The 26,724-nt window shown below is 41.0% G+C and overlaps 1 protein-coding gene across 4 annotated transcripts in view; it reads right to left on the bottom strand.

The window, feature by feature from the left end:
* Positions 1-26,724, bottom strand: part of GHR (growth hormone receptor) — a 274,648-nt gene that overhangs the window by 152,326 nt on the left and 95,598 nt on the right. For 3 of the 4 annotated variants that reach the window (XM_060142904.1, XM_060142906.1, XM_060142905.1), the window contains exon 2: positions 2,616-2,696. In XM_060142904.1, the coding sequence (XP_059998887.1) occupies positions 2,616-2,685 (70 nt within the window). In that variant the 5' untranslated portion in view covers positions 2,686-2,696. Of the gene's footprint in view, positions 1-2,615; positions 2,707-26,724 lie in introns of those variants that run through there. The other variant, XM_060142903.1, reaches the window with a different exon arrangement.

Raw genomic sequence — 26,724 nt, 5'->3', positions numbered from 1 at the left:
AAAGTACCGAGTCACTAGGCTGTACACCTGAAACTAATATAATATTGTAAATCAAGTATATTTTAATTTAAAAGATTAAATAAACTGTGGTACATCCAGAAAAAAAAGAAAAAGAAAGAAATTCTCTCTGAGAGTATGTAACCTGCCTTGAGGATCAGATGTAAAGACTAATTAATATTAAGGATGAAAGACAAACAGAGAGCATCAATTACAACACTTTAGCTAATACAATGGTGGCACTGTTCGATGCTTAGTTCTCATTAAATTTCCAAGAGGGCAATTAGACTTAATAAAAAAATCCTCTTAGGGCCAGCATATTTTAAATTGCTCATCTGCCTAAGCAAGAAGAGCCCTGCTCAAGGCTGTAAGTGCCAACGTTCCTCAGGCATGCAGATCTGTCATCTCCTCCCAGCTCCTGGGCAGCTTTTCTCCCCGTGATGCTTCCCAGTTCCTTTCCTCAGCTGTGCCACCTCTTCCACTGACTAAACTTAATTCAATGAATGGCTGGTGAAACTACAGTAGCATCTTTTTTTTTTTTTAAGTCCTCTCTTACATTTTTAGTCTGCCTCATACAATGGGAGAGAAAATAAAAATAAAGTGATTTGGGTACAATCCAGACCTGGCAGAAAAAGAAACACATGGCCCATGAATGTCATCTGAGATTCGATCCATGTCATATCAGGAGATCGCTCTGGCTGAACTCATCAGATAAGTGGCCAGCGCCAGCAACACACACACACACACACACACACACACACACACACACACACACACACACACACACACACACACACACACACACACACACACACACACACACGGCTCATGTTCAAACACACTCATCTGCACCTTCTTATATAAACATCATACCGCGTCCTTAACAATCCCCAGGCCATTTTAAGGTAAGAATTTTGGAGTAGCCACATATTCCAAAGGAATCTGGTTAGCCTACTAAGAAAAAGAAAAGAAGAAATTCTTTTCCTTTGCTAAATTACTTAGTATGTGTAAGTAATGTTAAACTATGTGATTTGTATTTACTATAAACCACTGCATTTTCTTATGCTCTGCTCCCCCCAAATAAACAAAGCAAACACAAAACTATCAAAAAGCAAAAAAAAAAAGCAAACATAAAACCAGCTAATGGTTTTGTTTCCTCTATGAAGTTAAAGGCTTGCTAAAATGTCAAAGCAGTTGAAATAGGTGCCGTTTGCCGACTCTCTAGGTCAAAAATGTAACTTGAGCTCTAGTCTTTTAGCTGGGGATACATTTTAAATTTTCTTTAAAGATTTCCTTTGCCATACTTTTCATTTCACAAGTCTTTTAAATTCCTCAAGCCTTGCCCAGTGGAGTGAAAGTCACCTTAATGAAGAAAGTAGAGACCTAACCACCATGACTTTGGAATAGCAGAGGATCTCAGCTGTAATTCTTTGGCTCAGAACCAGGGTCTAAAACCAGCCATGGGAAAAGCTGCTGACATGGAGCCTGCAATTCCCTCCATGTTTGACTTGCAAAATGTTGACATTATAACACCAGAGAGACCCCAAAATATTTCAAACAATTATGACTTCTTTTCTATAAATATTTTTAAATTGTTTTAGGAGATAAAATAACATATTTTACACTTCTTGTTTTCTTAGTTACTCTGGTTGCCCTCAGCAGCTCACTACTAGGGATTTATTTTTGGCTCGAAGGTCAGGGAGGACATTTTAAGGCACTACCTCTGCTGCTAAACTGTGTTTTCCAAGATGAGCTGCCTGGTAAGTAGGGGAGTTGACCGCTCTTAAAGCAACAAGTGACTGTGGTATCACAGAATAGGAGAAATGATGATTTCTTTCTTTTGTTGAAGCACAAGCAAGAAAAAAAATCAAGTACTCAAGATGATATTTTAAAACGTCTCCCACCCTCGTTATGAGCACAGTTTTCTTTCTGGGCAGAAAAATACTTTTCATTCCCTTTCATTTCTCTCCTGTTCCAGTTATTGCTGTGTGAGACCTACGTTTGAATACATGGCAACTCTTCCAATAGGAAGAGGGTATAAAGAGGGAGGGAGAATTACAGAGATGGCCAAGGAAACTCGTGACTTTGACTATATTATCCAACTATTTCGGGTGTTTCCTCCTTCAGATTTAGCCAAATGGTAATCACCCAGAGAGTAAAAGGTAAAATTTATTTGAAATCTGCAATTTCCACTCTCAGAGAATATGATTAAGAGGACTTAATTCTGAGCTCTGGAAATAAGCTATGATATCCTTAGTCACAGATGAGCTGAGTGATCAGTACGTTAATAATCCTTCAGTGCAATTTCAATCTCTCTCCCAGAGCCTGAGGACCAAGAGACCTGGCTTGCCTTCACCAGAAATGCCCTCAGCATGATTTGCAGCATTTATTTTTGACGTGGAAACATCAGATGCCAAAGCTGACTACTGTTTTCCTCCTAAAAACATCCCCAGAAACGTCCTCCCGGTTCGTGATTTTAAAGCTACAACAGGTTTTCTATTTACTGCTACTTAAAACTTACCTCTTCTAATTACATCATCCAGAGAACTCAGATTTAACAAATAAAGTTCAGTGTGGTTTCAAAACACTGCGGGTGGGAAGGGAAAAGCAGAACTCACCTGGACTCCCAGAAAAAGCATCACTTGAGCCTGCCACTGCCAAGGTCAACAGGAGCTGCCAGAGATCCATACCTGTAGGACCTGCGATCATACAAAGAGGAAGAAGATAAAGCTAAGCAATTAGAAGCAGACTACTTTCATTAAAAATTGTTCAAAGACTGGCTAAATTATGAAGGAGGTGACATGCACAGCAGCTCTAGAAGGAATCTTTGTAAGTCTTTCACTGCCCTAGAGTCTCACGTTGTCATACTTTTCATGAGCGCAAACAGCAGGTTGTAATAAATTCTACTTCCGGGGGGTGCCTGTCTCAGGAAATAACATGGACACTAGGGATTTTCACATCCTGGCCGGCAGCCATAGGACCACCACACAACAAATGACCCCCACGCATTGCTTCCATAACAGGGCCAGTGTGGTTCACTTTAATCTGATCTGGAAATAGAAACTCTTCAGCAGTATCACCAAGCAAGGGGCCTTGAGCTGGACGGCCCATAAAAGGGAAAACAAAACAACCCACTTCGGTAGTAGTAAAACTTCTCCAGTGTGTGTCCCAGTGAACAAAAGAGCTCAATTAACACTCAAAACACTGCGCTAATGAGCCATCCTAAGGGGGTTTAACCAGAAGGCAGCAGTAAGGAGGTGAGAAGCAAAAGAAAACAAAACACTGGTGCTTCCTAGGTGGCCTCCCCCAGGACACCTGGTGTCCTTGCGGGCTTCAGGAGGAATGTGCTCTCTGAAAGGCCCAGGAATGTGAACACCTCAGACTCTAAGAAGGGTCAGTTTGTGGCTGGGCTAGCCGTTTGGAATCCCAAGCGTGGCCACACCTTGAAGCCTTTGGTTTGATGAATGGGGGAGCAGATCGGCATGCCTCAGCCAGCACACACCTTTACCTGGAGGAAAAGAAGCTTCTTGGGAATAAATAAACCAGGTGTCCACCTCCTGGATCTCTAAAGAGACAATTTTGGCTGGCTTAAAACGAACTCAGCAGACTGCTCTTTGGAGAGCTGTTGCTACGTCTGACGACTAACGCCAACTACTTTAAAGCTTAGCTGCAGTATTTCCATGAAATTACAGTACGTTACAAGTCACTCAGGCAGATCTGATCACCATACTGGGAGCTCCACCAGTGCCTCTATTGGACTTATTTTTTGACTGCACATTCTTGACAATAATAAAATAGCCCTCTGCTACCCCTAATCAAACTGAAACGATGCACACAAATGTTTGTTTTCACAGACAGTGGAATGCTGTGTTCCGGGTAATGGCTGTGTAATTCTGAATAGGTAGTAAATGTCTCACACTCTACACTTTCTTTCTAGACAGTGGATGATGCATCATTTTTTAAAATTCTATATGATGTTAACGTTGTTAAAAAATTCTAAGAAGACATCTCTAGGTGAATGGAATCTCCCCCTGCGTCTGAATATCCAGGTGTAGCCCACATGCATGAGGATGCCCCACATACACTGCCCCACGGGGTCGTTCATAGGACTGAGTGTGACGGCGTAGATGAACACACTTTGCCGACTGTGAGAGTTCACGCTAATGCGAGTTGTGGTTATTGTAACACCCATGTTTTAAATTCTTAACCTGGAAGGCTCTGGGCTCATGGCCTTGCATCGTCCCCAGCTACTTTCACTGAGCATCTCTCCCAACGTCCTTTACTCCTAGGTGAACAGGCCACTGTAATCGTAGTTTGAAGTCTCCAGCAGAAATACATAAAAACAAATACGTTATAGGTTGAAAATGCTATCCTCTGGGTAACTGGATATTTCCTTTTAAATTGTTTTACAAGTATTTTTTTGAGGAGGAAAAGCATTGAGGAACTGGATTCTGTACATAGTGCTACTTTTACTCGCCATCCCTCAACACACCATGTGTCGGGTGAAGAAGCCTCCCTCCTCTGCCACAGGCCCTCTTGATGTTGGGTTGTAACGGTGAGTCCCATTCCCAGGCAACACTGTATGCTCCCCAGCTGAGTAAGGATATGAACAGGTTTGCATTTCTCAGAAGGCTGCTTCCTCTGGTTTCGAAGTTGGCAGATGCCAGAGACAAGTGAATTTTGCTTCAGATGAATCGTAGTTGGCGCCCTCCCATCCCCAATCTTTTGAAAGCTGTCGCCTACAAATGAACTTCGCCTCTTCCAAATAAGGAACTGATTATTGCAACAGTTTCTTTATGAGCCAAACACATCTCCACAGAATACATTCTATCTCACAAAACAAATTAGAATCCCCAAAGCAAAATTAACCAGAAACCTGTTTGCACACTCTGACAGCAGCAAAGGAGGTATTTAAATCGGCCATCCTCCCACATAGAAGAGAACAGTTCACTGCCAATGAGAGCAGGGCATAGGGACTCCCAACTCTAAGGCTCTAACTAGGGGACAGAGAAGAGGATAAAGCAATGTGGCTGGATTCAGTAAGGGTTAAGGGTTTCCTTAGACACTAACACTCCCAGTCCACTGTTGCTGGGTCAGTGGGGATAACTCCGAAAGCGGCCCCCTTTGCACTCCCCCCTCTCCTTGCACCCCCATAGTGAACTCTCTTTAGCGCCATCACATGAACAGAACGTTCATTGGCCTGGGCCGATTTGACTGTAAGCTTTCCCCTTCAATGATGCAGGGCGCTGCATGGCAGCTTCTAGATGAGAGGGTTCTCTTTTATTAGGTTCTGGAGGAGATAAAATGTCCCTGGGAAAGGACAGAGTGCCAACACACAAAGTTTGGAACTTTAATCTATCAGTGACATGCCAGATGTGAGCAGGAGAAAACCCCTTTATTTCCTTTTCCTGATATAATAATCTAACTAGAGGAAGGCATTGTTCAGAAGAATCTATTAAATTGTACCTTAGTCTACTGGGTTTATAAAGTTCGCAGTATTTTCCTAGGGAAAATCCCTCTCTAAATTTCTAATGATATTTATGCATTCTTTGGCCATAGCCACATGGCACGATGTTCACTGGGGTGGGGGAAGGAGGCTTCTATTTTTGCAGAAGGGAACTCACACCATTCGGATCTCAGTGCGCCTGAGGCATTTTGCCGGCTCCCCCTTCCTCAAGGGAGAGCCATTGGAAAAGCCCTGTGACCCAGCTGGCGTGAGTTTTAATTCTGTAAACTGCGTAGCACAGGAGGCCTCCACATCACAGTGAGGCCAATGATATACTTTTGTTCCTTGGCTATAAAATAGTCCATAAACACATGAGAAGAAATGGAGATTAAATACACTGTTTTTTCCCAACATGTTAAAACCAACTCCAGGCAAAGAAAGCCATTGGTTCCATTCTCTTTAATTTAAAATTAGCAAGTATTTGTTTAACTACCAGTGGCTGCTAGCATTGTACAAGGCACACTGGAGAATATAAAAGCAATCAAAACCATTGAGAGAGAAATCACTACTGGATTTCAGAGATATCTACACAGAAACGATGAGTAGCAGACAAATTTAATGTGAAGACAAGACTATTTTGTGAAGAATCCCCACATCATCTTTATTAAAAGTAACATTGAAAAGTATATGAAGCCATACAGGAAAAAATGTGATCATATCTGGTTAGTAATTTGTCAGAGACAAAACGAACCACCACCCAAAACCACCTACACCCTCTGATTCTCTGATCTATATCAAGTACTTAAAAGGAAAATGGTCAAAAGCATCCTTAGAAGTATGATGTTAGCATTTTAATAAGTGGGAGGAGTAAAATAACAGATTTAGGAGCTTGTAGCTCTGTTATGGCCAAGTAACGAAGAATATCAAAATGGCAGCTGAATTGATCAGAAATAAGAAGTTTTCTCAAATGTCTGTTTTACTGGTCTAGTGATTCTGCTATGGAAAGAGCGAGAGCTGATTTAAAAAACCCCAACAGAAGCAGAATAGTTTATATTGCAAAACCAAGACTCCAGGTAGATAACCTAACTAATGTGTACTTTCTAATGCTAGCTTGATTACTAATGAAATATTGCAAAACTGAATCTCATTGATTTCCTGGTGAAGCTTTTCTAAGAACTCAGCACTGAAGAAGGGGGAGGCTCACCCCAAAGGGTATTTGAAATGATCCATTCTAGTTAGCTTCAGGCACTTATTTGAACAGTTTGTATCTGGAGTTCATGTTATTATCCACTTTTTGGTGGTGGTCATTTGAAAACTGGTCAGACACAAAATGCCTTAGGTCAATTTATCTCCTTCCCATCAGTGAGGGAGAAGAAATTCACAGACATTATTGATATCATTACTCTCGCTGAGATTTCTCTCCTTGCAGGGATCCAGTGGGGAATATAGGACGGGAAAGTAGTTTAAATGTGTACAGTATGAGGGGAAAAATAAACTTTGGGAGTGGTGTATATAATACGTCTCCATTTTTATAAAAAAACAAAAAATAGAGCATATATGGTCACCTGTGCTGACCAGTTCACCTATAACTATTGAGTACTTGAAGTGTGGCTAGTGCAACTGAGGAATTAAATAAGCTAAATTTTAATTAAATATTTCAATTAAATAATTAAGTATATTAAGAACAGATTGGGTATGTAAACCTTTCTCAACTGTACATTTTATAAAACCTAAGTACAGATCAAGTGTTTCTGATGAAAAGTTAGGATCTAAATTGAGATGTGCTGTAAGTATAAAATATACATGGATTTTGAAGGCTTGGTACAAAAAAGGATGCCAAATATTTCAATAACGTTTATGTTGACTATACGTTAAAATCGTAATTTGGATTGTTGAATAGAATATTAAAAACTAATATCCATTTCTTTTTTTTTAAACGTGACTAGTAGAGAATTTTAAATTACATACGTGGCATTATATTTTATATTTCTAATTGACAACATTTATATATATACTTTATGGCTTATATGTTTGTATCTGCATTCAGAAACATTAGACTGTTACAGGAGCATATCTGTTTTCATAAAAACAATACACAAAATAAAATTGTATATTTGTAGTGACATATAAAATCATTATGGTTATGTTTTCAGAGGTCTTCTCAAATGCAGAATGATGGGGATAAAAGATTCACGGAAGACTTAGGTAAGATTATATTTATAGAAGTTTTTTTTAGGGTACCCAGTGTGCCTTTGTTCACCTTTAGAATGTGACAATTCATATTGTATCTCTCTTTGAGTCACAGCCGGTGGTGTACTAGTATTTAACAACTGTCTCTCTGGAATAATAATTTTAAAAGGGCCATGATTTGTAGCTTTTGCCAATCTCTGTGGTATAAAGACCTCCACCAAGGCTGATTTTAAGCTACCAAGTCACTTAACACGGATTCACTGCATCACTGACATCACTGAATGTGGATTCAGCTGGACCCATCTCACCACCAGCTGGGGAAGTAAATGATATTCTCTAGGCTCCAGGTGAGGTAACAGGTACAAAGATTAAACAATCTGCTGACATTGACACAAGAGGTAGCAGACAGTGCTGAGTGAACCCTGGACACTTGATTTCATTTGATGCCATCTGTTCCACTGTCAGATGGTCACATTTAGTTAATAATCATTGATAGATACTTTCCCAGGTCTACAGAAATTACCATCAGACTCTACCTCAGATGTTATCCTTGCTCTTCACCTATAGAGAGGGTGAGCTTAGGGGTTCAGGGCACAAGTTGTGGATCAGGTTCAAATCCTGGCTTTACCAAACCTCAGGTTACTCATCTCTAATATGGAGACGATAATATTATTCCTCTTTTCATGAGAAAAATCAGGAGTCAACTGAATGAGATGTTGATTCCAAGCACTTGGCCTGCCCTCTGCATATATCAATACTAGCTATTTATTACACTTTCTGATACTAGTGATTAAATAGCCCGTTTTAGGTTCCCATGGGATTGGGAATGGGGCCCTCATTGTATGTCCTGGAAAGGAAGTCTAGGGACATGGTAAAGCAATCAGCCACAATACGTGAGACTTCACTCTTCAATCAAGCACTTACATCACATGAGAGTCCAGGGGAGGGGAAGGATAATCATAACGTAATGTGTACATCTCCCAGGATAAGGCAGGAATGCTGATCACTTCTGCTTAGGTGTACAGGCAAATTGCACACCTTCTACATGGAGGCCCAAGTGTGGGGGAATAATCCAGAGACTGATTTTTCCCCTAATCACTATCTCATCTACTGTAAGAGAATTACACGCTGCTGTTACTGGGTCCAGATCATTTGTTTCGCGAGTCATGGGTTTCTAGAGCTGACAATTGGGTAGATGAATTCCATCAATAAGAGGCTTGGTTTGAAGCCAGGACTCTTCCTGTGAGAACACAGAGAAGGCAGCTGGCTTATAGGAGCCTGGGTCTCCACCTCTTCCTTTCCAGGGAGTGAGAGAATAAGGGCCATTTCAACACCACACACTTGGTGCTTCTCCTATCTTGGTATGTGCACGGGCATTCTGTTGAGACTGGGCCTTTCTTGGGGCATGGGGCATTCTGTTTGAAATCAGTAGGACCCAGTGGCACTTTGAAACACCTCGCCACAAAGCTAGACCAAACTCACCCAGCCTGATTTACCTGGTGCATTCACTGATGCATGATGCAGGTGTAACTCTTACATGGAAGAGAAAATCAATTGCATAGGTGGGTGCTTATTTGAACAATATGTTCTGTTCCTTTTTATATCTTACAGCATTGCACCTTCCAAGTCATTGTTTTCCAAAATAGAATTTGAAAAAGCAAACCTCTTACTGGATTTCTGCTATCTCACTTTCCACAAGTGGCTCTTTTTTTTTTTTAAATGATCTAATATTTTATTACTGTGATAGATCACATAGAACACGGAGAATGTACCTTAAACAAAGTTGAAGATGTTGGAGTATCTTCCAAGACTCTCGGATGGAAGTATAGGCTTTGTTTTACCTGATTTAACAGGAAATAGATGAGCTGTTGAAGATCTCACAGAAGGAAGTTTTCAGGTAACAAAAACATTCAGTATCTTGATGAGATTATAATCTGACAATGATTACTACACTAACTCCCAAGTACTGAAGGAGTCACTCACATGCCCAGATTATATATAGAGCAAAAGTTGGAAGAAACTCTTTTTTTTCCTTTTATCAAGTCCAAAGTGGTGAAGTTGTTCTTTTAGGGTAAACAAGTTGGGAAACCAAGAGTGAGGCAATGTGCTCTCCTGGGAAAAGCATTGCTAGAGAAGGAGTCAGAAATCCCGTGCCCTGGACACAGCCCAGCATCACCTGATGTGGCGACTCGGGCAGTCACTTCATGACTATGGGTCTGTCCCCTCACCTACACACCATACCAGACTTTTGTGATATGCCAAACCCCACGCAGTGCAACGTAATGAACAGCTGCCAGGGACAGAGGACTTCTCCTGTCCTGATGCTGCTGGGCTCCTTGTCTTTCTCCTCCTCTAGCTGTGAGCAAACCGGGGGCAGTAGCTGTGTGTCACTCACTCTTTTATCCCCAGCAGCTAGCCCTAGGCCGCACAGAGTAGATGTCCCCTCCAAAGTCTGCCAAGGAATCAGTGTGCTGAGTGTCTTATTACTTCATTCGTTCCCTGCAAGAGACCCTCATTTTAAAACTGAGGAAATGAAAGTTCAGAGGAGCTTTGAGAAGTTAAGGGGATCCCACAAGCTGAGACGGAATACTTCTGGGTTGGGATCGGAACCGTCTCCAAGGCCTGGGTGTCTTGGCCTTTGCCTTCCCATGCTTCTTTGAAAATGCTAAACTGGGTCAACTAAACACACAAGTAGAGTACCAGTGAGGCAGGCCAAACTACAGCGAACAAGAAAAAGAGAGAGAGGAAAATCTGGATTTGCATTATGGACAAGGGTAGGCACCACAGTACTTTCCAGTACTTTGGGCCTGTCGAGGACGGTGATAATTCATAAATGCTGACATTGCAGTTTCTTTCAGAGCAGAATTGTTTAAGGGATATTCATCTCTCTGTCTTACAGCCTCCAAGAGCACTCGGTCTACTTTTGGGTACATTACTTAAGAGGTATGAAGTGTGCCCTTTTCATGACACGGGGGCATCCCCCCGCCTCCTTTGATTCTATATTATAAATAGAAAGAAGTCTATTTGGCCAGACTGACTGGCTGCCAGATAGATGGCAAACACGGGGCAGATCAATGTCACGTCTCATCGCCAGGAAGTTTACAATACACCACTTCACTCTTCAAGATCACAGAAGGTGTAATAGCTTGGCGTGGACCATTCATTGTTAACTGCTTTAATAGAGCACGTTCTCAGGAAGAGAAATGTCTCACCGAAATATAATGCCGGCCACAGATGCCAGTCGTATGTGTAATTTTAAATTTCCCAGTAACCATATTAATAAATAAATTTTAATTATATATCCTATTTAACCCAATATGTACAAAATATTATCACTTTATCATGCAGTAAATATGAAAAGTATTGAAGTATTTCATACACTTTTTTTTCATAATGAGTCTTTGAATCTGGCCTGTATTTCACACTGACAGCACATCACAACTGGCACCAGCCACATTTAAAGTGCTCAGGAACCATGGGCAGTGAGTGGCCACCCCATTGGATGGTGCAGCTCTGAGACACTGAGACTGGGGATGTCCATGCATCCAGCTCCTGACTAGTGCAGAACGTATCTGTGTTTATTATTGCTCATGAGCAGACCAAACCGCTGAGAAGAGACCTTTAAACTTCTTTTGCAAGGTCTAATAGTTTCTTAAAGTCCTAGAAAGAATTTTGCTACCGAAGCGAGAAGCAGGGAGTTCCAGACCTTAACACTCATTTTGCATATAATTACTGAGCACTGAACTCTACAAATAATTAAACCATAAACCTAGCACCAGATCTGTCACTAGGTATGAGACTTGAAGTGAATCATTTCTCACCCTCAGCCTCCTTATTTCCAAAATAGCATGTTGGGAGCATATCAATAGTTCTCAGCCTTGGTTGTGTATTAGACCTTACAAACAAATGCCCTGGCTTTACCAAAGGTAAACTGAGAATCACTGACCTAATGCAAATCAAATTTGCTATGATTTTGAACTCTTTGAAAATAGAGCCCATCTGCCCCAAGCAGCCTCAGCTGGGTGAGGGGGAGAGAAAAACATCATTCTCCCCCATTTAGCCAACCAATAAATGTATTTTTTGTAACACAGAACCTTCTAAGCCAAGGGGTTGAAATGCTGAAATATGAAGGTAGGATCAGAAAATATTATCCTACGAAATTGCGAATAAAAAGAATATGTGTAAATAGACGAAACCAGTCATCCACAGATATGATCACTCCAATAAAGACAAGACATCATTTCAAAATGTTGTGATGAGACTGGAGAGGCAGAATGCTAAAGAGGTCCCCCCACCCAGATTATCTTCTCTGGTTATTCAAACATTAACCTAGGTATTCCTCTGGCGGGACTTCACAGATGTAATTAAGGTTACTAATCAACTGACTTTAAAATAGGGAGATTATTCTGGATTGTCTGGGTGATTAAATGTAATCACATTAGTCTGTAAAAGCAGGAGGGGAAGTTAGTCAGTGAGATGTGCAGAAGGGGAAGTCAGAGAGGTTAGAAACTCGAGAGGGACTTATCCTGCTGTTGCTGGAGGGGCCATATAGGAAGCATGAGATGCAGTGCAGGCAGACTCCAGGGGCAAAAATAGGCTCCCAGCTGACAATTAGCAAGGAAATGGGGATGACAGTCCTACAACAGCAAGGAACTGAATTTGGTCAACAACCTGAATGAACTTGGAAGCAAATTCATTCCCAGGACCTCCTGAGGGTAATGCAGCCCTAATGACAGTTTGATTTCAGCCTTGTGAACTCTGAGCAGAGAATCCAGTTACACCAGCCTGTGTCCAGACTTCTCACTTACAGAACTGTGAGCTAATAAACGGGTTTTTATAAGCCTCTAAATTTAAGGTAATTTGTTTTAGAAGCAATAGAAAATGAATACAGTCTTTAAAAGCCTGTTATAGAGCCTGAGGTTGACTTCTTAAACATCAATCAGGAAGACAGCTATCCAGCCATGATTGAAACATAGCCACAAGGAGAGGGGACTTTTAGCAGAGCACAGAAATTTGGAGGCAGAAGGGACTTTAGAGATAATCTAGTCTAATCAATTAATGTTTGAGGAAGAATGCTGAAAAAAATAATTTATGGCTTTGTCTCATCCAATTACTTGGGACCAACGAGAAGGTCCCAATACAGAGACAGGTACAATAATTTCCAGAGCCTGCTGATGCTCTCCCTTGAGGGCCACACAGTTCCCTCCATCGCGACTCTACAATTGCCACATGACCTTCTGATTCTTATCTTGTTTTCTGGGCTCTCTCTCTTTCTGGAAAACTAATACAATAACCAGCTGAAATGAAACTGCTTCACAGCTCAAACGGAGAATAAACAAATGTATTGGCATTCTGGTATATTGGCCCATCTCACGAGGTTAGCTCGTGTAAATTGAGCCCCTAGAGTCTAATCACCTCTGGGTCAGTTGATGCAATTTATTTTCGAACACATAAATCTGGACACAAGTTGATCCCAGGGAAAGTGAGAAAGCCTGAGAGATCCTGTCTAAATCAGTTTGCTGGCCTTGCTTCTCATCTCAACCTCAGGTCAGACAGGAAATTAAAAACAGACAATGTGTCAATGTGAAGGTAAATCAAAATCAAGGTCAAAATCTATGAAAGACTAGGGTCAGGAGAAGATAAGGGCAAGGAGTATGTGTTTATGGAGGAAAAGGCCGTGTGGAGGGGAGGACAGGCTATCTTTACATGTCCCTGTAAATCTAACATCTTGGCTCAGGAGAGCTTGTTTTCGGTCCTCCTGAATTAAATGTTCAAGTCCCAGGAGCCTCATGTTTACCACCCTAAGGGACCACCACAGCATAACTCTGGAACCTGGAACTCAATGACCTGGCCGTGTTTCTCCTAAATCAGTTGACCGGTGGAAGAGGGTTGGAAAAAGGCTGAGCCAAACCCTGAACTACTATTGATTCAAGAAGATGGTCCACCTATCCAGAAGTCAAAGGAACAGACACTAAAATGCTTTTCATTGCATTCTGTTTGAGAGAAATCAGTTATTTCACATCTTGGAGAACAGTAATAAAACATTCATCTTCCCATCAAACTGGAAAGTGATTCAAAGGAATTTTTCCACTTTCAATCACTTGTGATCATGTTACCAGTCAAAACTTTACTTCCAAATGGAGAAGAAAAGCTACAGGGAATCCCCAAGGTGGCAGTTTACTCAGAGCATCCTGTAAATGTTAAAGAACCAGAGGACAGGTGCCTCGGACATGGGGAGACAGTCACCTGGATGCCCATAAGCATCTAAAATCATTCCTGTCTAAACTGAATGAACTCACATCTCCTGCCTGCCTCCAGTCCCCACCTCATGAACAAACAGCATCATCTCATACATTTTCTAACATGTTTAATGAGATTAGGGCTCCCCAGTTACCTGTAACTCCAACCTCGTCATGTGTCACTTGTCACCATGAGGGGGTGATTCAACCTCAGAATTCTCTCTGGAATGTACCTCCTCCTCTCCCAATGCTCACCACACTTCTCTAGACTTAAAACATCCTCCTTCACGGCCTCTACTCCTTTACCCTCAAGGCTGCTGCCGGACAAATCCTCAGTTTATCTGCTCTTCAAAAGCATGCTCCAGTATCACTACCTCCATGAAGCCTTCTACACTCCCCTGAGACTGACCTGTTCATCCTCTACTATAAAATGTGCCCCGACATGGAAGTCACAAGGTAACGAATCCCTGTATGTGGAAGAAATGAGTCCTCAGTGCCTGTGCTGCTGTAGGTTTCCTCAGGGCAAGACACAGACTTTCCTCAACTGTTTATCTCTCTGCGCCTACTCCCACCAAAATGCCGTGTGTGTGTGTGTGTGTGTGTGTGTGTGTGTGTGTGTGTGTGTGTGTGTGTGTGTGTGTGTGTGTGTGTGTGTGTGTGTGTGTGTGTGTGTGTGTGTGTGTGTGTGTGTGTGTGTGTGTGTGTGTGTGTGTTTGGTGGGGGGTGGGAGGGAATATTGGTGGCTATAAGGTAGGTCAGAGGCATTAGAAGTTCTTTCCCCACCTCAAGAGTATCCACATCATCATTCAGGTTTGGGAGAAGTTAGTTTGGGTAAAAGAGAGCAGAGGGTAATTGAGAGGTTAGGGGATGGGCCTATATAACCTGAGAGCACTGGACACAGGTGCAAGAGATTTCCACAAAGGCAAAGAAGGTCACAGTTACCCAAAATTCTGCCGAGAATCTACCTGAATGGCTGCTCAGGCCAAATAAAGGATGCACTGCTCTTCTGGAAGGCGGGAGAACTCAGGTACCCATAGGTCAGCATCTTACCCTCAGTGCCCTCAGGATCCCCAGCCAATCTCCTCTCTCCTTTTGCAGGAGGGACAAGCAGAAAAAGTCAAGAGAAAAAGAAGGAAGTTGTGTGCAGGTGGCTTTCTGCTTCCCTTTTACCATCTGCATAGGACAAACACGAATCACAATTTTTTTCCTTCGAAAATTATTTCCCATGCTCACTAGATTATGTTCTTCAAACTGAAACTTTAAATAAGTGGCTTTCCCAGTTTCTCTATTAATCAGAATGTCTGGAAGCCTGAGTTTGGGGGTCGGGGGGACCACTGGGGAGATAGAATCACAGTCAGAGAGCCTGGCGGCTGGATGGGGCCCTAATGACCATGTTACCATAACGGTCTCACTTTACAGATGAGGTAAGCAAAGCCTAGAGGGATGAAGTGACATGTACAAGATCCCACTGCTGGTTACAGCCGAGCTGGGGGCAGCATCCAGGCCTCCCGTCCCCAGTCCAGTGGGTTTTTCAGTACTCCCCATCGTCTTCAACCTGTCACTCTATTTTCAAGGAGCAAAAAGCCAACTTACCCTCAGGCTCACACGTGCTGTCACATCTAATGTCATTTATCGTTAGACATTCAGTACAAACAAATCCTAACAAGTGCGGACATGAGGTGAGCCAGGCTCTCCTGGCCTTCCCCAGCTCCACAGGACCTGGGCTCCCCTGGCCACCTTCTTTGAAGTAGGTCAAGAAGCACTGGATTAACCCAGAAACGAAATTTACTCACAACCAGCCCTCAAGTCTGGACCAAGCTGAGCCTAAATTTCCGAGAATAATCCTGGTTAGAACCTTGCAAAAATCTATTCTCCACACTGACACCACAGTGATCTCCTTCAACTGTAGCTCGGCAGCCTCTGTTTCAGACTGTCCAGTATAAGTGACAAACCCTTAACAAGGTGCCTCCGGCCCTGTGTGATCTGATCTGGCCTCCTTCGCCTTTCCATGCCCATCTTCCACCATCTCCCCAAACCTCCCCCTTTCCTCTGTCCATGGAGGAATCTTCTCAGAAGGTTCCAGGCTGTTCACACCTTCAGGCCCTCTGCCTCCTGTCCTCTTCCCACTTCATCCATCTCTGCCACTCATTCCCGAAGACTCAGCTCAAGGTCACTTCAACTTAAATGTATTTCGAGCAACGACCTCCACTCCCTACCGGGGGAAGTTTGGTGCCCCTCCTCTCTCCTTGCCAAACCTCTATCACAGCATCGTGAGATGCCCACTACTTTCTCATCTCTCCCCTGAGGGTCATCTCTGTATCCCCTACTACCTCAAAGTACCTAACACGCTCAGCTTGAAATGAATTGTTGCAGAAACGAACAGAGACCCCTTGACCTTAAAATCGATGTTTTAAGGGGGTAGAACACGTCCTTCTGGTGAAAGTTCAGCTGAATGCTTTTTAACGAGATAGAATAAGTGACGTTTCCCATCACATCAGGCACCATGGGACAGCTTTCATCAGGTATGCAAGAAGGAACCCGAAACATCGGAGTAAACCAGCCAAGATATACGGCTAAAAATACAAAAAAACAAAGACTTATTTTCCTTTTCTTCAATGTGCTGACAATCCCCAAGACTTTAGAAAACCTGGAATAAAATGCAAAACAAACATGCAATTGTGGTGTCACTTCCTCTTTACGATACTCTTCTAAAATATAAACTGACTGTTGAAATGTAAAACATAGGCCAGAATTAAAACCCTGAAATGTCTCCTGAGTGCAAATTATTATCTCTGTCGACTTTCTCAAAATGTACCAGATTCTTATATGTGCAGAAAATGGACTTCAAAGACCCAAATTATATCTTAATGGTGATCAGACAGGGAGGAAGGCAGTCTGAGGCTTTGCCTAATCAGAGTATTTTATAAGCTGCAGGACAAGAGAAAGAAGTTTCGCTCAGAGTAGAGGGAGAAGAGCGGAGGACAGCAAGGAGGGAGCAGGGAGAAATGAAGCCAGAAGAGGGAAGAACGAGGTGGGAGGAGAAGGAAAGCAACCAGCTAAGCCAAGTTGGACAAGTTGGAGCTTTACATCTAAAAAGCTCACAAGCAAGGTTAAAAAAAAAAAAGAGAGAGAGAGCTGACTCTCAGCATTTTAATCAAAGTGAACAAGAAGGGAAATACTAACCACCAGTCCGGCAGATATTCCTGAAATAGAGGCTGGATTTTTGTATGGTCTCCTCCAGGCTTTATGGCAAGAACTTTTAATTTCCTTTTTCATTCAGTCATGTATGCAAGCAGACCACACTCTGCTAATTTGGTTAAAACTGGCGGAGAGGGTGGGGGGGTGAAGGAGGAATACAGTAAATGCTTCTTGGTTACCGCTTGGCACGTTAGATTCTTGGTCTTGCTGCTTTCCTATAAAAACCTTCGCAAAATCCTCCCCAAATCAATTACATTTTCTCCCTCTTCCTCCCTCCCTCCCTCCCAATCTCTCTCTCTCTCTCTCTCTCTCACACACACACACACACACACACACACCCTGGTACCAGAAGTGCAGATTAAAGCACACAGCCCATTGCCTCACATAACGAATCCCCTGACCTTTGCCCAGTGCTTTTCTGGGCTCTGCCAACTGAAGTGAAGGCCAGGCCTGGCCTGGAGTCTCATGAGACCCATCACGATGGAGCCAGCCAGGCCAGCTGAGAAGGCCACGCGTCAGAAACTGACAAAGGCTATGAACTGGAAGGGCTGAAAAAAGTGACAGGCTTATCTGAATCTAATCCCACGACTAAGGAGTTCAAGAAGGGAAGCTCCAGGAGGGCAGAGGTGCCCATCATCGTGTTTACTGGTCTCTTACTGAAGTATCCCAAGTGCCCAGAGTGTAGGATGTTGAATATTTGTTAAATGAAGGATAAGTGATTGAATTTGAAAACATTAGTGCCCATTGGAAATCCTGACAAACTTAACTTTAAATGTTTAATCATAGTATCAGTGGCACAAAATAGTTGACTAGAAAACTGTTAGCACCATCTACACATTCATTGTAGGATATTTTGGTAGATCAGGCAGGAGGACACAGCACTTAGATTATGTGGGGTTTGTTTCTTTCTAGTCACCTTGTAGTAGAGAGAAGTAAGAAAAAATACCCCAAACCAAATAAAAAGCTCAAAACACTAACCATTTAGTAAATTGCATACACGAGCAACCCGAGAAACAGAAACACTGCTCTCTAGCTCTGCAGCTTCACCAGATTTCTTGTAGCTTCTCGCGGGTTAGAACAATCGCAATGATTCCCATCACTGAGTGTGGGTTGAGCCGTGGTACACACACAAGGCTACATGACTATTATTCCTGTGTGACCAACAGTCCTGTCCATGCTTCCCACAAAAGAAGACTGTTCATGATTGATGACCACAGTAGGAATGAGCAAGGCCTAAAAGACTCCCTCTGCCTGGCTGGCTTTCCTATGCTTGTGTGCAATGAACCGTTCTGTGACATGCGATACATACAAAGCCCTTTAACATAAAGAACCCTCACAGGGGAACGTTCATTCGAATAGAGGAGTTCACGATGACTAGATTTGAGACTCTCACTGACTGTGAGTTGGTGGTTTATTTTGGATGTGTAGAAACAGCCTCTCTGACAGATGTTTCCAAAGCTAAACTCAGGGGTCCATAGATACCTCATCCCCAAACCTTGTTTTCCTCTAGAGTCTGCAACACAAACCAGAAATCTAGGAGTTACCTGGATAGCTTCTCTACCTCTTCTGCCCCCATTTCATCCATCAGCCTTACCTCTTCAGTATCTTTTGACTTCATTCCACTCCCTTTATCTTCTCTACTGCTACTGCCAAGTCCTAGCCATGATCTCTCACTTAGACCTTAGGAATGGCCTCTTAACACTCACTTGGGCTTCCTCCAATCTATCTTTCACACAAAAATTACATTTTGAAACAAATATGATCATGGCATCCCTCTGAATACAACATTCAAATGACTTGCCTTGTTCATAGGATCAAGACCACAACCCATAATACGAACTAATAGTTACTAGTTGTCCCCCAGTATTCACTCTCCCCACTTTCAGTTAGTAATAGCATCCAGTGAAAGATGACATTCCACAGCACACCATGTAGCCACCAGGACGCGAGCAGAAGTGGCGTAAGCATCTTTCAGGAAAGTGTGTATTCCTTTCGCCTCCCCTTCTCCACGCCCACTGGCTTGACGGTCTGGATCACCAAACACATGGATGAGGGCATCTAAATCTGTGGAACATTTCTGGAACTCACTATGAAGTTGGATCTCAGATAATGAGCTTGTTTAAACACTGGTAAAGGACCAACTAGTCAGTGGTTTTTTGACCAGGCAGCCCAGATCTTTCTAGCTTATTCTTGAAAGAAAAATTTTGTTTCACCTAATTTTTCAGGCTCAACTGAAAAGAAGTGGGAAAGAGTAATCACACAAGACATGTAAAAGCATAGGCTTAAATTTTATCCTCAGTACCTAAAAAGAAAGAAAATTTACCCGAACACATGACATTTTGATCTGGAATTTTTTTATGGACCTTAGGAGATACTCCTTCCTTTTCTAAGAGAGTTATGAATCCTAGTGTGTTAAAACCAAAAGTATTTAGAACTTTAGAATTTGTGAGTAGTGTTATTTAGGGAATTATTAGGGCCCACAGAAATGATCATCCTCAACAGACAAGTGATATTTTGGTCTATTAAAGAAAACAGGTGATACTCTGTCCAATCCTATCCCAAACCAAATTTCCAAACCTCAAGTTATTAGGGTATTTATTGAATAAATAAAAACAGGCAATAAATAATGGTTACACAAAGAGTAGGGAAGTGTAGGGCCTTAGGGAAAGGATCTTTCTGGTCTTTGTACCCAGCCCTCCCAAACCAAGCTGTATACTGAGCAGTGTATTCTGAAATGGTGTTAGTAGGACAAACAGGGGGCTTTCTGCTTCAAACAGAATTTTATTCATAGAGACTTCATATTTAGATATTTATACCAAGAGCACGAGCTACATCAAGAGTAGTACATGATGCTGGTTTGCAAAATGATCATTTTCCCCAGAGCCAATTTTGATTATTTTTTCTGATTATAAATCTACAATACTTGTTTTGTAGAAATGTGATAAGGATTAACATAATGTAAAACAAATTTTAGGTTCCTTTTCTGTCATTCTCCTTCTAAGAGAGTTTCTTAAAAAAAAGTTGAAAACAGGCCCAATGCAAAAAAGTTGTCTTTATTTTTCTTTTTGCATTTAACATTAGTGTCTCAAATATCTGCCAATTAGATTCCCACTTTTTCTAGGAAATGCAGCTGTTAGCAATTCTTTGTTGATTCAAATGAAATCAACCTGGGTCAGCTAGTATTAACTGATTAGATTGAGAATGAAGTCCCGATACTAATGGCAGACCAATAATAAATGCTTGAAATTAAATGTTGGGTGACTGACCCAGGCAGATTCCATTTGCTTGGAAAGGTTACAAGTAAGAGGAGCGGGGAGCTTGGGGACATCATGAACAATCCATGAAGGATACATGAAGTATTGAGAGTGAGAGACAGGAGGATGACTGGGCACAGCAACAGAGATCTGGTGTCACTATAGTAAGTCCCCATTAGATGGAGTTACGTGGAAACATCCTCCCCGTTGCTGGCTGAAAAAGCGTAATCCTCACCCAACCCCAAAGCAAAACCAAAATAAAAAACTGATCATAAGATGTAATGGATGCATTAATTAATATTCCATCATATGCCTATTTAGATGCCAGTGCTTTTCAAACTGAGTGTTAACCTATAATTAGGCTGTGGGATCAATTTAGCAGGTCAAATACAGCTTTGTCAATTTGTTTAAATGAATGTAATGGAATGGTGCTATGGACCAAACATTTGTCCCCCTCCACTCAAATTCCTATGTTGAAATCTAATCCCCAGTGTGATAGTATATGGAGATGGGGGCCTTGAGGTGATTAGCTCAGAGCCCTCATGGTTCCAGAGAGCTTTCTCCACCTTCCTGCCATGTGAGGACACAGCAAAAAGACAGCTGTCTGTGAACCAGGAAGTGGGCTCTCACCAGACGCTGAATCTGCCGGTGCCTTGATCTTGGACTTCCCAGCCTCCAGAACTGTGAGAAATAAACTTTTGTTGTTTATAAGCCATTGAGTTTATGATATTTCTGTTATAGCAGCCCAAAGAGACTAAGATAAATGGAATGGAATGGGTGGTTTTGTCACCTGAAATTTTTTTAATGTACGTGTATGACTATTGGCTCACAGTGAAGACCCTATTATTTCGTACTGTGGATAGTAGTCAAAAAGTTTGTAGCCCATTGATATAGACTGCTTCTAATTTTTAAATATCATAAATAATGGTACAATAAACATCCCTTGGCGGGGAGGGGATTTGGCCTGTATTTCCATTTATTGCCTAATGGTTGATTCCCCGAAACAATGTTGCTGCATGAAAGGGGTAAAACATTTATGAGGTTTTTGATAGATATCACTCAATGCTTTCAAACTGTCCTAATTTAGACTCAGACCAGAACAGCAGTGAACTTTTATATCAGCGTACAATTGTCAGCAAAAATTTTCTTTTCCTCCCATCATTGTTAATTTGATGGGTAAAAATGATCTTCCACTGTTTAATTGACAGTTATTTGAAAATGAGTGAGGTTAATTCTTTGAAACATTTAATGAGAATTATCTATATATACCCTCCCTCCTTTTTTTGAGTTCCTTTCTTTGTTGGAGCTCCTACCTTTTTTATTTCTGCTCTTTTACACATTTTTTTTTTATTTTTAAGGGAAAGCTTCCTAGTTATTCTCTAGCGATGAAGGTGTAGCAAGAAGAGAAAATGGGAGAGAATATTTCAATCAGCCTTATTTTGCCAGGCTGATATCAGACTATGCTTAGGCTTTTAATCCTTGATTTTGAACCAGCTGCATGATACAGTATATTAACCTTAAAAATAACTTTAAAAAATAACCAGGGCCAGAAGTGTAGCCAATGTGCAAGTTTACACTTTGTACTTCCTCCTCTGTGTCAAATACTTCAATGGTAGGTTTATTATTTTTTTAAATTAAGACAGTAGTACTGGAAAATGTGAAAGAGCAATTATAAGCCAAGGAGGGCAGATTGAGAAGCTCCAATATACATATGATGGGAGTTCCAGAAGAAGAGAATTTAACTCAATTGCAAAAAATAAGTTTTGGAAAAGGTTATTATGGATAATTTTATAAAATTAAAGAATGAAGTGAGTTTTCAGATTAAAATCAAATGTAATCATTGAGTAGTATAAATGAAAAGTAAATCCACTCTAGGGCATCAGGACAAAGAAAAAATCTTTAAAAGTTACTTTAAATAAGAATCAGACTACCTAGTAAGAAACTCAAATGGACAGGTAGAAGATTTTCTTTCAGCAACAACAGATGCCAGGACACAAATTAAAACCTTTTAAGTGGTAGTGAAATAACCATCTATTCAGAATTTGATACCCAGCTAAGCTCTCCCTAAGTCTTCTGTGTGGGCGGGGACAGGGCAGGAGGTGTATGAAAACTGAGAGTTTACTATCTAAAGATTCTAATTTAAATAATTACTGAAGGAGTATTTTGCAAGAAGACAAAAATCTTAAATAAATGCTGAAGTTTTTGTCTCTTTAAAAAAAAAGATCCTCGGGGCTTCCCTGGTGGCGCAGTGGTTGGGAGTCCACCTGCTGATGCAGGGGACACGGGTTCGTGCCCCGGTCTGGGAAGATCCCACATGCCGCGGAGAGGCTGCGCCCGTGGGCCATGGCCGCTGAGCCTGCGTGTCCGGAGCCTGTGCTCCGCAACGGGAGAGGCCACAACAGTGAGAGGCCCAAGTATTGCAAAAAAAAAAAAACACAACCAATTACTCCAGTTATACTGTAGCTATTGACTCATTTCTCTGCTTCACTTTAAAGTAAAACTTTTTGAAGGAATTGCATTATATTTTTATTTCCAATTCATTTTTGTCTATTTTCTTAAACCCACTGAAATCAGACTCCACTCCCCACCACTCCTATTAAATACCTTTTGTCCTGGTCTCGAATGACTTCTATTATATATTGCTAAATCTAGTAGCTATTTCTTAATCATCTCATTTGGCTTGTTAACAACATATGACACAGTGACCTACTCTTTGAAATACTATCTTAGTTTGATATTTGGACACCATTCTCCATTGATTCTCCCACTCTACTGGGCTCTTTATCTTGGTTTATTTTGCTGTGTCCTCTTCATTTTCTCAACCATATAACACTGGAATACCCCTACTTGGAACTGGAATATTCCCTACTTCTCCTCTCCTCTTTTGCCTATCTACATTTACTCCCTAGATGACCTCATTCAAGGTTATGACATTAATATCATCTATGATTATGTTCTCCAAATATATAACTTCAATTCAAATCTCTTCTTGAACTACAGGCTCATATATACAATGACTAATAATACCCTTGGATGTTTGATAGGAATCTCAAACTTATAAATCTATAAACAAACTTCTGGTTTTTACCCTCCTAACCTGCTCATCCTGCAGTCTTGGTCATTTCAGCAGTATCACCCTCATCCTTCCAGATTCTCAGGCCTTTTACTCATACCCCTGATCAATCCGTCAACTAATCCTCTAAGATATACCTTCAAATTATATCCAGAATGGGATCACTTCTTACCATCCCCATCTTTATGAAGTCCCTCATCCAAGCCACCAACATTTCTCATCTGGATTATGATATTAATTTCTTAATTGGTCTACATGCTTCTGGTCTTGAATCTCCTTATCTCCAAATACGTAAGCCACCAACACAAGATCTTGATCTCACTAAAACAAGAACATATCAATTCTTTGTTCAGGACCCTCTGATGGTATCCCATCTCACTTAGAGTAAATGCCAAAGTGCTTACAATGGTCTGAAAGTCTTGTTGGATTTCCCTCAACCCTCACCCCCACTCTTACCCACTATCTCTGCCACCATTGACCACCATACTTTTTTTGCTCATTCTACTCCAACAACACTGGACTCTTTGATGTTTCTTGATGCCCCCATACAGCATATGCCGTTTTTCCCATATAGGGTACTTTCGTCTGAGACTTCCTTCAAGTATCCATTCAAATATCACTTTATCTGTGAGCTCTTTCCTGATAACCTACATCAGTAATAACCCTTATGCTCTTATTTTTCTCCAGAGCACTTGTCTTTATTATATAGCTGGTTGTTAACGTTTTTTTCTCTCTCCTCTTACTAGAATATCAACTATATGAGTTCAGGGACTTTGACTATCTGTTCACTGCTTTATCTCCAAGTACCTATAACCACGGCAGGCCAATAGAGGGCATGCATTAAGGATTTATTAGATAAATAAATAAATGGTGAGGAAAAAAAGATAAAACCTGATGGCTAATTCAACTAAATATTGCTTGTAAAAACAATATTGACCACATTTCCTATTGATCAAAAAAGATGAAAATAAATTTAGGCAATAAAGATATGGGAGATAGTAGACATCTCAGAGGACAACTAAAATATACTAGATTTTCTACTTTGTTAGAAGGATAGATGATGCATGTGAAATGGGAACACTAATGGTGCTTGATGAGGGAGTGAGCAGCCTGACTGAGGGGTATGTGAATACATGGGCATGTGGTGAGCACTGACGATGTGGTCATTGCAGCTTCTGCTGCCTTAAGAATCAGTGGGTGGTGTTGGGACCCACACCAGGGAGGACTGAGGGGTGTCACGCCCCACCAGAGAGCCTAGGAAGGGAGAGGGAAGCTGAGCCTGATCACAACTCTTAGAAAAGCGACAGTCTTCACAGAGTTTAAAAAATAGGAAAAGGAGATGTTTTAGGCTTATGTTCTGGGGATGTTTTCATTCTCAATAGGCAGAAAATGGAGAATCCCTTTACCTAGGTAATGACTATACTTGAAATAAAATGAAAGGCAAACCTTTGCATGTTTAGCTTTTCAAAGAAACATTTCTGAAAAGTAATTATTTAAATCAATACCCATAAAAAGCAAGTCTACCAAAATATGTTTTAAGACTTTAAAAAACAAAACAAAACAAAACAGACATAGTAATACATACAATTCAAGGAAGATTTAGACCAGAAATGCTAGGGGAGTTCATTATCAGAAAGGTCAATATATTACCAGAAAGGTCAATATGATCTTCAGCATTAATAATCTAAAGGAGGCCATCAAATGGTTACTCTAACATGCAGAAGACCACTATTACTAATTTATACTTATTTATAATAAAGTCTCTTAATAAACTAGACTTAGAGAACAGTTCTCTTAATCTGACAAAAAATAGGTCATCCCCAAAACTATACCTAGTAGCATACTTCAAGTGAAATTTTTGAAGTACTCTCACTATAATGAAGTACGACATAAAAATGCTTATTATAAAGGCATAGTATTTACATGGCATGGTATCCTGTAAGGATAGGGAAGTTGAGAGCAACAGAATAAAAAGCGTATATGAGAAAAGCATATATAGAAAAGTCCAAAGCATATATGGGATCTTAGTATACAACAGAGAAGACAGTAAAACCAATGGAGAAAGAATGGGGCTTTTCAGTAAATGCTGTTGGGACTAGTTTTTCATATGGGAAAAAAAGATTCATGCTTTACACCATACACTAATTCATTAACTCCACATAAATTGAAAGTCTACATTTTTAAAACAAAACTTTCAGAAGTAAATTAAAACACTTTAGGGTATAGGAGGAGTTAATATAAAATATAAACATGGAGGAGAAAATGATTTCTTAAGCAAGGCACAAAAAGCCGAATAAAAGAAATTTAACTACATCAAAAATTTCAAGTTGTTTGTGCTAAAAGATGTCAAGTTTGGGATTGACATGTACACGCTGGTATACTTAAAAAGGATAACCAACAAGGACCTACTGCATAGCACAGGGAACTCTGCTCAGTATTATGTAACAATCTAAATGGGAAAAAAATTTGAAAAAGAATACATACATGTATATGTATAACTGAATCACTTTGCTGTACACCTGCAACTAACACAACATTGTTAATCAACTATACTCCAATATAAAATAAAAAGTTAAAAAATTACAATGCAGGGCTTCCCTGGTGGCGCAGTGGTTGAGAGTCCGCCTGCCGATGCAGGGGACACGGGTTCGTGCCCCGGTCCAGGAAGATCCCACATGCCGCAGAGCGGCTGGGCCCGTGAGCCAGGGCCGCTGAGCCTGCGCGTCCGGAGCCTGTGCTCCGCAACGGGAGAGGCCCCAACAGTGAGAGGCCCGCGTACCGCAAAAAAAAAAAAATTACAATGCAATCAACAGATGAGAGGCAAAATTTTCCACATGTATAACAAAGGATTAGTTACATATATATGAATGTATATTATAAAATATAAACATATACTACGATACATATACATTAGGATCACACATACACACACGTTTCTATAAATCAATAATGAGAACAGACAAATGAATGGACCAAGAGGAGAAATAGATAAGTTAGAGAAGAGGAAATCCAAATGGCCCTGTAAGAAATGAGGTTCAATTTCATAAATAATGAGTCATGAAAATTAAAACAATGAGATTCATATCCCTCATCCATCAACTAGCAAATAATTAAATCTGATAATAATCAAGTGCTGGCAGGGACCTGGGCAAGTGAGGGTTCTCACATATTGCTGGTACTAGTATAAATTGGTTGTGCAATTTGGAGAGCAATTTGGCAATATCTCAGACACAAAAATGCACATACCCTATGACATGACAAACCCACTGATATGTACTCCAGAAAAGCTCTATCACATATGTCCTAGGGGATGTTTATTTCAGTATT

Source organism: Lagenorhynchus albirostris, chromosome 3 (assembly GCF_949774975.1).
Source record: "Lagenorhynchus albirostris chromosome 3, mLagAlb1.1, whole genome shotgun sequence".
Classification (NCBI taxonomy): Eukaryota; Metazoa; Chordata; class Mammalia; order Artiodactyla; family Delphinidae; genus Lagenorhynchus; species Lagenorhynchus albirostris.
This window is presented reverse-complemented; position numbering and strand designations above follow the sequence as displayed.